Source organism: Trypanosoma conorhini, assembly GCF_003719485.1.
Source record: "Trypanosoma conorhini strain 025E chromosome Unknown Tco_14.4_contig_00677, whole genome shotgun sequence".
Lineage (NCBI taxonomy): Eukaryota > Euglenozoa > Kinetoplastea > Trypanosomatida > Trypanosomatidae > Trypanosoma > Trypanosoma conorhini.
Genome location: NW_021704771.1, coordinates 1 through 9,302, shown reverse-complemented (window position 1 = coordinate 9,302; position 9,302 = coordinate 1). Strand labels below are relative to the sequence as shown.

Below are 9,302 nucleotides of genomic sequence, written 5' to 3'. Positions count from 1 at the left end.
TTCTGCTCAGTTTTGCGTAGTGAGGAAACTCCATGGTGGGGGAAAGAGAAGAAAACCATGTGCACTGTCAGGCCCACACAACTGGCAGGGGTGCACTGTCGCTAGAGACGGATGCACCGCACCGTCCCACGCACTGGCCTACCTGGCGTGGCGTTTTCCTTTCGGCAGCTCCCGTTTCCGTTTCCGGGGGGGCCCGTTTTTGTTGTTGGGACTCTCCCACAGAACTGGGGGGAGGAGGAAGCAAGCAAGGGGCAAAACAAATAAGAAATAAATAAAAATAAAAAATAAAATAAAATAAAAAAAAGGAAGTGGATCTGCTTAGCTATCTGTGAAGGGCATGAAGCGGCTGCGCCGCGCCGCGCTTAGTGCCGCCCTGTGACTTTTCGAGCTGCAGGGTGAACTGCCGACTTATTTGCAGCTGCGCCAGCGTGCGACAAACGCCGGCCGGCGGCCTCCTCCGCTGCAGGAAAAGTTCGGAATCCGTGCGCAAAGCGTCTACCGTCTTCTTGAGCTCCTCTGAGAGGGCGGCGTCGTGACGGTGGCGGGTGGCACACGCCCCCACGGACTCCAGCTGCTCCGTGAGCAGCTCCGGCGGGATGAGGGCGCGGAGGTACAACTGCGTCGGACGCAGGAAGAAGCCAACAAACGTGGAGACGGGCAGCGCCAGCTGGTGGGGCGGGTCAAGGTGCGGCTGCTGAGTTGTGAGCAGAAGCACATCCCCCCGGAGCTCCTGCGAGAGGTGGTGCATCCACTCCTCGGGGCGGCGCTCGCCCTGCCCCGACTCCTTCGGGCAGAGTATCCAGCCGTCGCCGTAGAGCTTCTCCTCGCTCACGGCGTCACCACTCAGAACGCCCTCCGCCGTGAGCGTCACCTCCCGCGTCAGCCACCGCTCGCGCTCAAAGTGGGAAGTGCACGCATGCCGCCCGGTCAGCAAAAGGACCGCACGGTCGCCGCCGGATTCCGCCGCTCCGCCCTCTCGTGCCAAGTCAAGGTCTTCAACCGCACAGCAACGCGTGGGAAGCGCAAAGAAAGGGCGGCGCGCGGAGCAAGGCACGGTGTAGCGACCAAAGCGCAGCGAGACAGGAACGTGACGATGCAGCTGCAGAAAGGGAGACAATGACTGCTGAGTCACGCTGCGGAGAACCAGCGGGGCAATGGGGCATCGGATGGCGCGAATGGCAGGCGTCAGTGCAAGCGAGGTTGTCGTCATCGCCGTGGCATCCAAGTGCAGTGAGACCCACGCATTTTCCATGAAAGGTATGGCAAGGATCTTTGCTGAGTGCACAAGACGACTGAAATCACTGATCGTCGTAAAGGTGGTAAAGAAGAAAAGGCTACGCGAGCCATCCGGCGTGGAATGTGCCGTGGAGTACAACAACTGCTGCAAGGCCTCCACCACGCACTGATTCGTTTCACGCGCCGGGGAGCGCACTGGGTTGAGCGCCGATAATATGCGCATTGCATCCGCCACCACATTTGCGTCGCGGGCGGCATCCCAAACAGGCAGGAGGCGGCTTCCGTTTGCCGCGAACAGCTCGACACGTAGCCACTGCTCCCCTCGCACAAACACGGCGGCGCGTGACAGCGCCAACATCTCGCCCATTGCCGTGGTGAAAGTGTCCCGCGCCGACGCGAAGAGCTCCCAGTCCGTGTAGCGGAGGTCAAACACAACCGACACCGACGACATCGAGTCAGTCGGCAGTCACGCGACACAACCGGCAACCCAACAGCAGCCGTGGAGGTGTAAGTGTGCCTGTAAAGGGGAAGTGGGAAGGTAGGGAGAAAGAAGCATACGCAAGGACAAATAAATAATAGTAACCATCATCGTCATCATCATCATCATCATCGTCAGAATCATCACGCAATGAAAATAATGGCCACGCTACGGCGGTGGCGGAGTCAACGCGGGTCTGTTATAAACCCCAAGGACCTTTCGTCCGGGGGAAGTTGGCAACGAAGAAGGAAATAGCACGCCTCTCCCTTAGCGGGACGAAAAGTAAACAAGGAATGAATCCACAACGACAGGAAAAAAACAACAACAACAACATAAACCCCCCACAGGCTCACATCAAAGCAGCAGTCCCTGTAAAACGCAGTTGTTTATCCACACCACACCGGCGCCACTTAGTCCACGGCTGGTACTCCTCTGAGTGACGGAGATCCTCCATCATTGCGTCCTGCCTCGCGTTTCCTGCGAGGATGACCATGTGAAGTGACGGGGCCACAACATAGACGGAAGGATCCACGCGCTCCAAAAGCTCCTTCTGTGATGCAAGATTTATCGTCTTAAGAAGAGGAAAATGCCCCGTCTTAGGCCCTTTCCACCGGCTAGAGATCAGCGTGAAAGTGCCTCCAAGGCAGTTCCCGTCCAATAACAGTTCACTAAGCGAGGGGAAGAGAGGCTCCGCCGGAGCGGCGTTTGCGGCAGCGCCATCGAGGAGGTAAAATTTACGCAACTGGCTGCAGCCAAGGTCGATCGTCGTCAGAGCCGCACCAGACCCAACGCGAGCCGCAAACCCACCCTCTATTTCCAGTGGGGCCTTATTTCCACGGCAAAAAAGCCGCCGAAGTTTGGGAAACAACTCCAGTAGAAGCAGCGGTAGCTGGTGCAGGCGGTTGTTTGAAAGGTTGAGGGACTCGAGCGGATACACAACCCGAGAACAGTCAGTATGCCTTTTATGTTTCTTCGACAACTCGCAACCGCCAAGAACACCAAGGACACAGGCACAGGTAAGGTCGTTGGAAGAAAGGTCAAGTGTTCGCAGCGTGGACCACATTCCTAGACGCATAACGCCGGACAGCAGCGGCTTTGAGAGCCGGTTCCGGTCAAGCGCCACACCGCGCAGGTTAGGCAGCTTCGCCAGCACCTTTACGATCGTCCTCCAGGAGTGGAGTTTGCACCGGCTCGCCACCAACACGCCAGTTGCAGCGGCGCCATTGATACGTTCCCTGGATATATCCACGCCCATTCCTGTTATTCTCTCTTTGGCTTTATGCTCCTTAATTTTTGCTCCTTAAAATGACGTTTCCGACTGTTTTGCTTTTGTTTTTAACAAAAACATTTTATGTGAGTTTGGCAGACAATGCATGACAAGAGAGAAGGGAGGAGGACCCTGGCGAAGCCGGCCACCTTGCCGTGGTGCCAAGGGATTCAGCGCCTCGCAAAGAGAGAAGCCAAGGGCCAGAAATAAGCCCTTTCCTCCCCGCTAGAGGCACCGGCTGTCCACGACGATAGTGTCACTACATTCCAAAACACGCGTGGGCGCCCAGCTGGACCCGCGCGCGCATGCTCGAAAACTTCACCAAAACCGCTTCCCGCCGCGTATTCCCATTGCACCGCAGCCATCCAATACTCCCTACTTTCGGAGCGACGGAGGGCCCGCAACGCCTCAAATGCCCCTGCTGTTTGCGGGTCGAACATGTCAGGTGGGCTGTTCTTCGCGTGACGGCGGCGCGCCGCGTACGGAAGCGGCCCTTCTGCTCCCGGGCCGTGTGCGGCCAGCATTCGCCGCTTCAGCAAGCCGGGCGCCCAGCCGGATCCCGGCCCCGGCGAAAAGGACGGGGGCCAGTGGAGGGAGGGCGGAATGGCCCTGAGAGAGCGCGCGGGAGGCGGCGTGCGCCGTCGCGGCAGTTCCCCCGGCATATGCGGGGCGCTGGCCCGGCAGCCTCCTCGGTCCCGCTGGGGAAAAAAGAAATTCGCCCCCTTGCAGACGAAGGAAGATGGAAAAAGTTGCGGAGAAACACCTCCCCCCGCACGCGCTGGCGAGAAGTCTTGTGATTTCCGCGGCGCCCTCCAGAAGCATCTGTCCACGGCGCGCGATGCAAGTCACGCCCAGGGGCCGTTTGGACGCGTCCAACCGCAGCGCCCCCGGAAAAAACGACCACGCGACGACCGTGAAGCGGGAGCGGCGGGGCCGATGCCAAAGGTTCCTCGGCACGAAGTGTGTGTACACAGCGTCCGCACCGCCCCCCAACCCCTCGCCACCGGGCGCCCACGTTGGCAGAGTTCGCTGCAAGGGCAGGGCAAGGCAAGTAAACCACGCCGTGGTTCGGAAACAGCTTGTGTGCGAGGAGACGCCGGAACGCTGCTCTCCCGTGCGGCCCGACAATCCAAATTCGTCCTGGAGGGGTCAGGGGCACCCGGGCTCGACAGTTCAGCAATCGACCGGCCCGGTTCCTCTGTGGTCAGTTCAATCGCCCAGGCCCTGAACCGTTTCCCGTCCGTGGCAACAATACTTGTGTGGACGGCGTCGCTCGTCCGTTGGGTGGGGGGAGCAACCTGTATTTTATTGTTTTACTTCTCTTTTTCTAGTTTTGGACTCTTTTGCTTTGGCCTCGCACCCGCACCCGCAGGGGTGTGCGCCTTAAATGCTGCGCATCGCAACTTCTCCTCTTGCACCGCTCTTCGGGGGGAGGAGGAAACGGGTCCGACAAGAGAGCTCGGCTTCAACTTCTGCAGTTCTCGCACGAAGCGGAAGGTGCCGCTGTTGCAATCCCCTCAGGAGTGCGATGGGGCCAGACGTGCAGATGCAAAACAGTTACGATTGAAGATAATTTTTTAAAAAAAAAATAAGTGCGTGGGTGTGGGCGTGTGGGAGGCGCAGTTGTCGCAGACCTCCGCATGGCCGTCGCCCCGTTGCCGCCGGCAGGGAAGTTTAACAATGCCCATAACGTCCGAGACGCGGCTGCCAGGTTCCACTATAACCCTCTTTGCTTCGTTTTATCCCCCCGTGAGTCACTTTTTTGGGTAGTAGCGCTGGCCAAAGAGCGCGGTCCCCACCCGCACCACCGTCGATCCCATTTTTATCGCATTCTCAAAATCGCCGGTCATCCCCATTGAGAGTGCAAGTGAATCGGCAGGCACAGAAAGAGCTGCGGCAACCGCCTCACGATTGCGCAAGAGACATTCAAAGTTTTCTGGGCGGCTCGTGAAGTCAGGCATCCCAATGGTCATAAGCCCTGCCAAGTTGAGAAGCTTGCAGTTCTCTTTTATGTGCTTTGCGAGCTCCACCGTCGGGTTCCCCGGTTCTGTGCCGCTCTTTGACTCCTCACCGCTCGTGTTAACCTGGACGTAAACGTCCAAGGAGCGGCCGCCACGGTACTTCGCGCAGCCATCATGCAACTTGTTTGCCAGTTTTGCGCTGTCCACGGTCTGCACGAGACTCAAGCCCTCCGCCCCCTCAAGAAGCTCCTTCACCTTGTTGCTCTGCAAGTGGCCAATGAAGTGCCAGCAGATGTCCTTCGGCAATACACCCGCCTTTTCCACCATCTCCTGCACGTAATTTTCCCCAAAGCAGCGTTGCCCACAATCGTACAGCGCTTGCACACACGCCGGGGACTTGGTTTTGCTCACGGCAACGAGCGTGACTGGACGTCCGCCAGCGGCGGCGTGAATACGTCCCATGACATCCTTATAATTTTCGGCAAGATGTTCGGCTGTGGGCTCACCTGCAACGTCGTAGCGTGACATTGCAGCCCTGAGGAGCAGCGAAGTGCAGCGGAACAGTGTCACTTGCTTTTGTTTTCTGCGTTTGCTTGTCCAGAGGGACGTGGAGTTGAAAAAGGAAATAAATCACTCACAAAGACAAAAAGAAAGAGAAAAGGAAACGGAGGAAAAAAAAACATAGCAACAGAAATAGGAACAGACAGAGAGAGAGAGAGAGAGAGTGAGGGAGACCGTTCACTACACGCCGCGCGCGGGCGGCACGCGGGGCGGCGGAGGGGTTTAGGTTAGGGAGAGAAGTTAAGGCCTGCAGCGGCGGGGTTGAGGCATGAGAGCGCCGCCGCTACTCCTTCCGTGCGACTTTCGCGGGGGGTGCGTCGTCGTCGGCGCCGCCGAATCCCTCCGGCAACCGCGGCCGCTTATTTTGTGGCGCCTGCGCCTCCTCCTCCTCCTCCTCCGTCTCCTCCTCCGCCGCGGCGATGAAGGAGTCGTCGCTGGCGTCGCTCTCCTCGTCGAGGCTGGAGCCGCTCTCGTCCGTGTCGGAAACGACGACCTCCTCGCCGTCGCGGCCTCTGGAGTCGAGCGCCACGAGCTTCGGAAACAACGCAAAGAAGTCGTTGAAGCGGGAGGCGTCAGCCACCGCGTTGTCCGCGACGTCGACGGCCTCCAACTCCGGAAACGCCGCCGCCAGCCGCTCAACCTCCGCCCACTGCCTTAGGCAGTTGTTCGCGATGAAGAGGCGCCGCAAAGTGGGGCACCGTGGGAGCTCCTCCGCGACCGTCACGGCGTTATCGCTCACGTCCAGCATGCGGAGAGACGGGAACGCGGCCAGGGAAAGCGCCTGCAGCGTCTTGAGCTTTGGCTTCAGCGAGACCAGCGTCAGGTACGTCAGGGCGCTGAAGCATGTGAGGCGCTCCGGCAGCAGCGGGACGCCACTTAGCGAGATGTCGGTTACCTCCTCCGGCGGTATGTCTTTTGTCTGCTGCTCGATGTGAAGCAGCGCCGTCTTCTTGAGAATCTCCATTGCGGCGGCAATCCCCCTTTCTCACCTTGCAGCACACGCTTAGAAGGGGCGACAGGACGCGGGGGCGGAGAGGAGGGGACGTGCAACGCCGCCGCAGCAAAGGCATTGGAGGGCACACGGTGGGGAGGCGAAGGGAACAGCAGCGAGGCTCGCACACGCAGCCCCGCAGAGGAGACTCCACGTCATCCCCGCACATCTTCGCTCGCTGGTGGGCGCTGCGCCCCAAGATCACAGCAAGAAGAAAACAACAACAACAAAAGAAAAAGAAAAAGGGACCCAACCGTCTGGCCGCAACGCTCGTACGCTGGCTAGCCAAAAGCCGCGGATAGGCCCAAATTTACGAGGCATTGAGGAGTCCGTGAGGGGGATAAAAAAAAAAAGAGCAATAAAGACACCGCAATGACCGTTTTTATATAAAAATAGGGGTGTAAAAAAGATCCCTGAGGGGTCTTTTTGCCTGTTGTACTTTTATCAACTGCTTTACATGGCACAGCCGGGATAGTCGCATCACGCCTCGCATTTCCCTCTGCGTGTGTGGTCCTCCCGTGCCCCACGTGCACCGCCAATTCAACTTGAACCATTCAAAGGATACTTACCAGATTACACATATATGTATATATATATATATATATATATATACACACGCATACACATGTACACACACGCCTCCTACCAGCCCCTTCCCCTCCCTCGGCATCACCTCTCTCTCTCTCTGTCTGTCTCGCCGGTCCCCGTGTTTATTATATACATTGTATGTACGCATCGAAGGGGAAGGGCTAGGGCACCCTCGCAGGCTTCCCGACGGGCGGGTCCATTGCCCCCAGACAACGGTGATGACGAGCCACCTTGTTCACCTCCTCCCTACTTCCCTTCAAGGGCGGCAACTGCCCGCCCACCGCGGCAGCAGCGGCAGCAGCGGCAGCAAGGAGCAGAACAACTCGTAGCATCCTTCCGCCACGATCAGTACAGCTCAGTATACTCCAGCTTCTGCAGGTCCTGGTAGGGTGTGCAAAGAACCAGGCTGTTGCGCAGGTGCTGGCAGTTCAATACATCGACAACCCAGGCCTTTTCACGATGGGCGTTGATAATTTCACCGAGGGCTTTCGTTCCGTCAAAGTCAACGCGCTTCACGAGAGACATGTCAAGCACGAGGCGCTTCTTCGTCTCGGCTGGCAGCGACTCACGAAAGGCGAGACTCCTCTCAAAGATGAGGCTCTTCACGTGTGCGCAGTTGATGAAGAGAAGCGATTCCTGCGGCTGCACAATGAGGACCCGAAAGACACGCGGCTGCGGCGTGCGTGGTGATGCAAACACCTCATCCTCCTCAAGGAACAGGACCTCGGACACGGCCACGTCGCTGTAGTTCAGCAGCACGCTAATCACAATGCCGACGAGGAGCCCAAGAAAGGTGTCGGTGAGGGTGCAGGCGGCGCAGGTAATGATGGTGGAGTAGAGGTTCGCGGTGTCAATGACATGCAGAATGTGCAGGTCGTGAAAGTCCACAAGTTTGTAGGCGACAACCATCAGAATGGCCGCCACGGTGGCCATGGGCAGCTCCTTGAAGAGGGGGCGGAGCACACTGCACAAAAGGGCCACGGCAACGCAGGAGACAACGCCGGACACCCGCGAAAAGGCGCCGGAGTGCACCATCAGCGCCGTCCGCGCCAATGCGGCGGTCGATGGAATTCCCCCAAAGAACGCACTGAACATGTTCGCGAGGGCCAGGCCAAACGTGTCACGGGAACTCGAGTAGTTTAGGTACGACTTATCGTCCACATGGTTGTTTGCAATAAGCGAGCTGATGAGGGTCTCCATGAGTCCGACGGTGGCGATGCCAAACCCGTAGAGGACAACTGTTGGGTGAAACCACCGGGGACTTATCAGCGCCTCAAGCGACTCGACGGCAAAGAAATTAAGTGACAAATCCGGGTACTTCATGCTTAGCAGGATGAATGACCCGCGAGGCAGTATTTGGGCGACGAATATCCCAAAGAGGGTGAAGATAATCTGCCATGGGATTTTGTTGTACCGCCTGGACAGAATGAGCAGAGGGATGACGGTTACAAGAAAGAGCAGCGTGTCAGGGACGCTGAGCGTCCCAAGACATCTGTAGTCCTCCCTCAGCTTGTCCACAAGTGACTCCTTCGGCATGACGCCTTTCAGCCCCAGCGCCGAGGGAATTTGCCCGACGGCAATCACGATCGCCACGGCGCAGCCAAACCCGTGCGCCACCCCAGAGCTCACGTACTGCAGGAGACGATCCACGCGAAGCAAAAAGAAAAGCGCCATCCAAAGTCCCGCCTGCAGGGCGAGTGGGGCCAACACGCCCCCGCCGTACGACACAACCATCGAGGCAAGCAGTCCGCTGAGGGCTCCCGTCGGGCCAATGACGTTGAAGTGCGAGGAACCAAAAATAGCCGCAATGAGACCCGCCCAGACGCAGCTCACAATACCCTGCGCCGGGGTTGCGCCGCTTCCAATGGCGAGGGCAATACTTAGCGGCACGTTCACAAGAGCCACAGTCAAGCCCGCCTTGGCGTTCGCCATGAAGTCGTAAAACAGGGGTTTATGCCGCGGCATAAAAACCCACTCCAGCCACGTCCGCTGCGGCTCCAGGTTCTCACCCAAGGCCGTCTTTGGGCACCCAAAGACGTCAACCGGACGAAGCGGACAGCCTACCATGACGCAAAAATAACAACAACAACAACAAAAAAACTTTTTGCTTGTTTTGGTTTGCGTGTGTGTGTTTTTTGCTTGTTTCGCAGGGCTTCACTTTGCCTTTTCTTATTCGCCCCAGCTTTTTTTTTTAGGGCCGTCTAGTCACGCCACAGGGAA

At 58.1% G+C, this 9,302-nt stretch overlaps 7 protein-coding genes across 7 annotated transcripts, besides 10 other annotated features; 1 reads left to right on the top strand and 6 right to left on the bottom strand.

Annotated features, from left to right (window-relative positions):
* Positions 1-253: 253 nt before the first annotated feature.
* Positions 254-304: a microsatellite.
* Positions 305-322: 18 nt separating this feature from the next.
* Positions 323-1,687, bottom strand: Tco025E_07993 (uncharacterized protein; the record flags this gene model as incomplete). The annotated part of the gene is made up of 1 exon (XM_029374850.1): positions 323-1,687. One exon carries the CDS (start codon positions 1,685-1,687, stop codon positions 323-325), a length of 1,365 nt encoding a protein of 454 aa, XP_029225016.1.
* Positions 1,688-1,819: 132 nt separating this feature from the next.
* Positions 1,820-1,860: a microsatellite.
* Positions 1,861-2,015: 155 nt separating this feature from the next.
* Positions 2,016-2,047: a microsatellite.
* A 16-nt stretch (positions 2,048-2,063) lies between these two features.
* Positions 2,064-2,969, bottom strand: Tco025E_07992 (leucine richcontaining 57; the record flags this gene model as incomplete). Its single annotated transcript, XM_029374849.1, has 1 exon — positions 2,064-2,969. The coding sequence occupies one exon, from the start codon at positions 2,967-2,969 to the stop codon at positions 2,064-2,066; it is 906 nt and encodes a 301-aa protein (XP_029225015.1).
* A 182-nt stretch (positions 2,970-3,151) lies between these two features.
* On the bottom strand, positions 3,152-3,643 carry Tco025E_07991 (uncharacterized protein; the record flags this gene model as incomplete). Its single annotated transcript, XM_029374848.1, has 1 exon — positions 3,152-3,643. The coding sequence occupies one exon, from the start codon at positions 3,641-3,643 to the stop codon at positions 3,152-3,154; it is 492 nt and encodes a 163-aa protein (XP_029225014.1).
* Positions 3,644-3,720: 77 nt separating this feature from the next.
* On the top strand, positions 3,721-4,209 carry Tco025E_07990 (uncharacterized protein; the record flags this gene model as incomplete). The annotated part of the gene is made up of 1 exon (XM_029374847.1): positions 3,721-4,209. The coding sequence occupies one exon, from the start codon at positions 3,721-3,723 to the stop codon at positions 4,207-4,209; it is 489 nt and encodes a 162-aa protein (XP_029225013.1).
* A 526-nt stretch (positions 4,210-4,735) lies between these two features.
* On the bottom strand, positions 4,736-5,470 carry Tco025E_07989 (putative alanine racemase; the record flags this gene model as incomplete). The annotated part of the gene is made up of 1 exon (XM_029374846.1): positions 4,736-5,470. One exon carries the CDS (start codon positions 5,468-5,470, stop codon positions 4,736-4,738), a length of 735 nt encoding a protein of 244 aa, XP_029225012.1.
* Positions 5,471-5,580: 110 nt separating this feature from the next.
* Positions 5,581-5,676: a microsatellite.
* A 110-nt stretch (positions 5,677-5,786) lies between these two features.
* Positions 5,787-6,467, bottom strand: Tco025E_07988 (uncharacterized protein; the record flags this gene model as incomplete). Its single annotated transcript, XM_029374845.1, has 1 exon — positions 5,787-6,467. One exon carries the CDS (start codon positions 6,465-6,467, stop codon positions 5,787-5,789), a length of 681 nt encoding a protein of 226 aa, XP_029225011.1.
* A 230-nt stretch (positions 6,468-6,697) lies between these two features.
* Positions 6,698-6,738: a microsatellite.
* Positions 6,739-7,073: 335 nt separating this feature from the next.
* Positions 7,074-7,106: a microsatellite.
* Positions 7,107-7,167: 61 nt separating this feature from the next.
* Positions 7,168-7,190: a microsatellite.
* Positions 7,191-7,364: 174 nt separating this feature from the next.
* Positions 7,365-7,399: a microsatellite.
* A 28-nt stretch (positions 7,400-7,427) lies between these two features.
* On the bottom strand, positions 7,428-9,149 carry Tco025E_07987 (Sulfate transporter; the record flags this gene model as incomplete). The annotated part of the gene is made up of 1 exon (XM_029374844.1): positions 7,428-9,149. The coding sequence occupies one exon, from the start codon at positions 9,147-9,149 to the stop codon at positions 7,428-7,430; it is 1,722 nt and encodes a 573-aa protein (XP_029225010.1).
* A 4-nt stretch (positions 9,150-9,153) lies between these two features.
* Positions 9,154-9,183: a microsatellite.
* A 2-nt stretch (positions 9,184-9,185) lies between these two features.
* Positions 9,186-9,227: a sequence feature (A-rich).
* Positions 9,228-9,302: the final 75 nt, after the last annotated feature.